Source organism: Gastrolobium bilobum, unplaced genomic scaffold, assembly GCF_033153095.1.
Source record: "Gastrolobium bilobum isolate Gb01-03AN ecotype WA unplaced genomic scaffold, APGP_CSIRO_Gbil_v1 utg17842, whole genome shotgun sequence".
NCBI lineage: Eukaryota > Viridiplantae > Streptophyta > Magnoliopsida > Fabales > Fabaceae > Gastrolobium > Gastrolobium bilobum.
In genome coordinates this window covers 28,609-31,668 of record NW_026898598.1, presented here as the reverse complement: position 1 = coordinate 31,668, position 3,060 = coordinate 28,609, and the positions used below count along the sequence as shown (strand labels likewise).

The following is a 3,060-nucleotide window of genomic DNA, read 5'->3' as shown; positions in this document are numbered from 1 at the left end:
GTCAATGTATGCATTAAATAATTCAGTTATAAACAAACAATTCGAGATGTGGACAAGTGGAGGTATTCAATAAGTATTTTTCCATTGAGTTTAAGTCAAGTCCATTGAGGTTAAGTCAAGTTTCTGCAAATCAGAGCTTCTTAAAAATTATGTTAGTTCAACAAATTGACAACATATATACTTGTTTTAGGATTCAAAATCGAGTTCAACATCAGACCTCATTAGCAGCTTGCACAAAAATAATTGAGGAAAATCAACACTCCCATGTCGTGATTTTATTAGCCGGTTGAACAATTCCATGAGTAACGAAATTTGATAAAATTACCATTAATCAAAAGATACTTTTAATGAATGAATAAACAACAAAGAAAAAGCAAAAATATGTTCAACGAAAAAGGAAAAATATTATTGATGAACTCATGAAACCTCAATAGAGGGAATCCCCACACACCAACCAAAAACATACATAAATCAGCCACTAAAGTGTTTATTTTAGCGTAGATCGATGCTAAATGGGAACAACATACACTCTTTCAATTCTTCTTTCCACAACGCTTCTTCTTTCCATGATTATCCTGATGTTTTTTTCTTCTCCACTTCTCTCACCATCAGCACATCTCCACTTTCTTCTCATATTCGTTAGCTTTCACTTTCTTCTCCATTTTCTTCTCACATCCATTAGCTTTTTTCTCCACTTTCTTCTCATATCCATCAGCTTTCTTCTCACATCCATCAGCTTTCTTCTCCACTTTCTTCTCATATCCATCAGCTTTCTTCTCTACTTTCTTCTCATATCCATCAGCTTTTTTCTCTACTTTCCTCTCATATCCATCAGCTTTCTTCTCATAACCATAAGCTTTATTCTCCACTTTCGTCTCATATCCATCAGTTTTATTCTCCACTTTTTTCTCATGTCCATCAGCTTTCTTCCCCGCTTTCATCTCATATTTGAAGGAAAATACATCAGCTCCAGCCGCGACTACAATCTTCTCCTCCTCTATCTCGTACCCGTTGGCATGCCTTGGAACTTTACCTACCTTGTTCTTCTCACACTATATACATGTACAAAAGATTGAACAAAATCATCATCTTATTTGATAAATTTTACTTTTAAAAATAAATGGCAAAGAATACAACTAAAAAAGCATATTAACAAGCTCAATATAAATTTAGTATGCAATCAAATTAACAAGTATACAAAAATATTAAAATATCTTTATTAGGATTCAAATTGAATGAGTACGTACTATGTTGTCGTAGAAATCAAATATAACTTACCAAAGCATAAGTATCAGCAGCAAGAGATCGGAGTTGACCAAGCTGGTCCAGAGAGTTGTGGTACTTCTCTTCCGGTTTGGAGTAAACCTTGATTTCAGTAGCATTAAATATGGTCTCAGAGCAATCTTTGTGGTGACTTTGATGACGATGATGACAATGGCAATGTTCATCTTGGTAGAGCCCAGCCATGGTGGCTGTGGATACAAAGTGAACTGAAGGGTGAAGAGAGGTTTCTATTGAGAAGTAAGCTATTTTTATGTGGTTTTGAGATTAATTAGCTGTTAACCTATTTATTATTTTCCCAGATCCCCAAATAGTATTACACCTTCTTTTTTGGAGAATAATAATATTACACCTTCATTCATAGAAGATGACGACATACAGAAGCGAACATATTAAGGGGTTACTTTCACGAAAAGATGTGAGCGAATTCAATTCATAGGACTCGCCATTTAATTATTGACATCGAAATATAAAAGATTTGTGAGTAATTGTCCAAGGACTCTTGATTTAAAATATGTATGCTATTCAATCTAGTCAATGATCAATGATTTTTTATAACAATGAAGCAAAGTACCTTTTTTTTCCCGTGTAGAAATGATGTTTATGTACAAACCATCTTAAGAAATGAGGTAAAGTTTTTTCCTCATCATCCTTTTTAACATAAAAATTAATAAATCTTAGTAAGAGATCACTAATCTTAACACAAATCTCAAACTTTACGGTCTTTATTGCATGGAAGAATATCAAGTACAACAAACTACTAAAGTCTTTGAGCACTTAATTATTCTTTTTAAGTTACATGTCAAGATGGTCCATGAAAACGGTTTTCATACTTGTTGCTATGTCAAGTAAAAGGAAAAAGCATAATTTGTGCAATAGTCCAAATCTTCAAACTTCAGAGTCAGCAATTAGCAGGACACATAATTTGAACTACTTGAAAAATAAAGACAGCAAAAAAAAAGGGGGTGAGACACAGCACAATCTTCGCTTCCATCAAAGTTCAGTTTCACAGATGTGAAATTCACAACGGAAGAATCATGCAAAGGAACCACAAAATGAAAAAGAGCAATAGAAAATGGAATTACGGAAGCCCAATAAAAATTATCAAAAAAAAAGAAAAAAAAGAAATTGAGGCATATGCATCCATACAGCTGGTAGTGGGCATATGTACCTATACAGCTGTAAATAGAAAAGAAACCAGTAGTATAAAAATATCTTCACACGGTTTATCATGAGTTGGTAGTGGGAATATGTATCCACTCAAGTCTTTGTCTTGGAAATCTTCGAATTCTTCATTATGCAAATCTGAATGTACAGAAAAGTTCTCACCATATATATCGAGGTGAAGAACTGATACAAAGCTTATACACGAAGCAAAATATAGTAACTGATACACTAACAGCAAAAAGAGACTCTAACAAATAACAGAAAGTGGTTTAGCGCATCTGTCTACGTGCTCTTTCTCTTTATCCACGTGTGTCTTCATTTTATTTTTGCAACAACTATCAGTATTAACCACGTCAGCTTCTGTATTCATATTAGGGTATATATTATTAACACTTTGGAAGTGGGAATTGGTCCTCCACTGAGGACTTTTCTTTTTATTAAGAAAGATACTTGCACTTAGGGGGAGGATCTTTCTCACTATTAGGGCCTGTTCGGTATGATGTATAAGGCCTGATAGTATAAGTTTATACTATATATTATGACTTTTTATGTTATTTGGTGTGACCATTGTATAGTATAATACTATACATCAGTTTCCTTAATACATCAAAA

At 33.5% G+C, this 3,060-nt stretch overlaps 1 protein-coding gene across 1 annotated transcript; it reads right to left on the bottom strand.

Annotated features, from left to right (window-relative positions):
- Positions 1-382: 382 nt before the first annotated feature.
- On the bottom strand, positions 383-1,686 carry LOC133317579 (uncharacterized). The gene is made up of 2 exons (XM_061519438.1): positions 1,279-1,686; positions 383-1,052 (listed from the first exon to the last, which is right to left on the bottom strand). The coding sequence occupies exons 1-2, from the start codon at positions 1,465-1,467 to the stop codon at positions 609-611; spliced, it is 633 nt and encodes a 210-aa protein (XP_061375422.1). The 5' UTR covers positions 1,468-1,686; the 3' UTR covers positions 383-608.
- Positions 1,687-3,060: the final 1,374 nt, after the last annotated feature.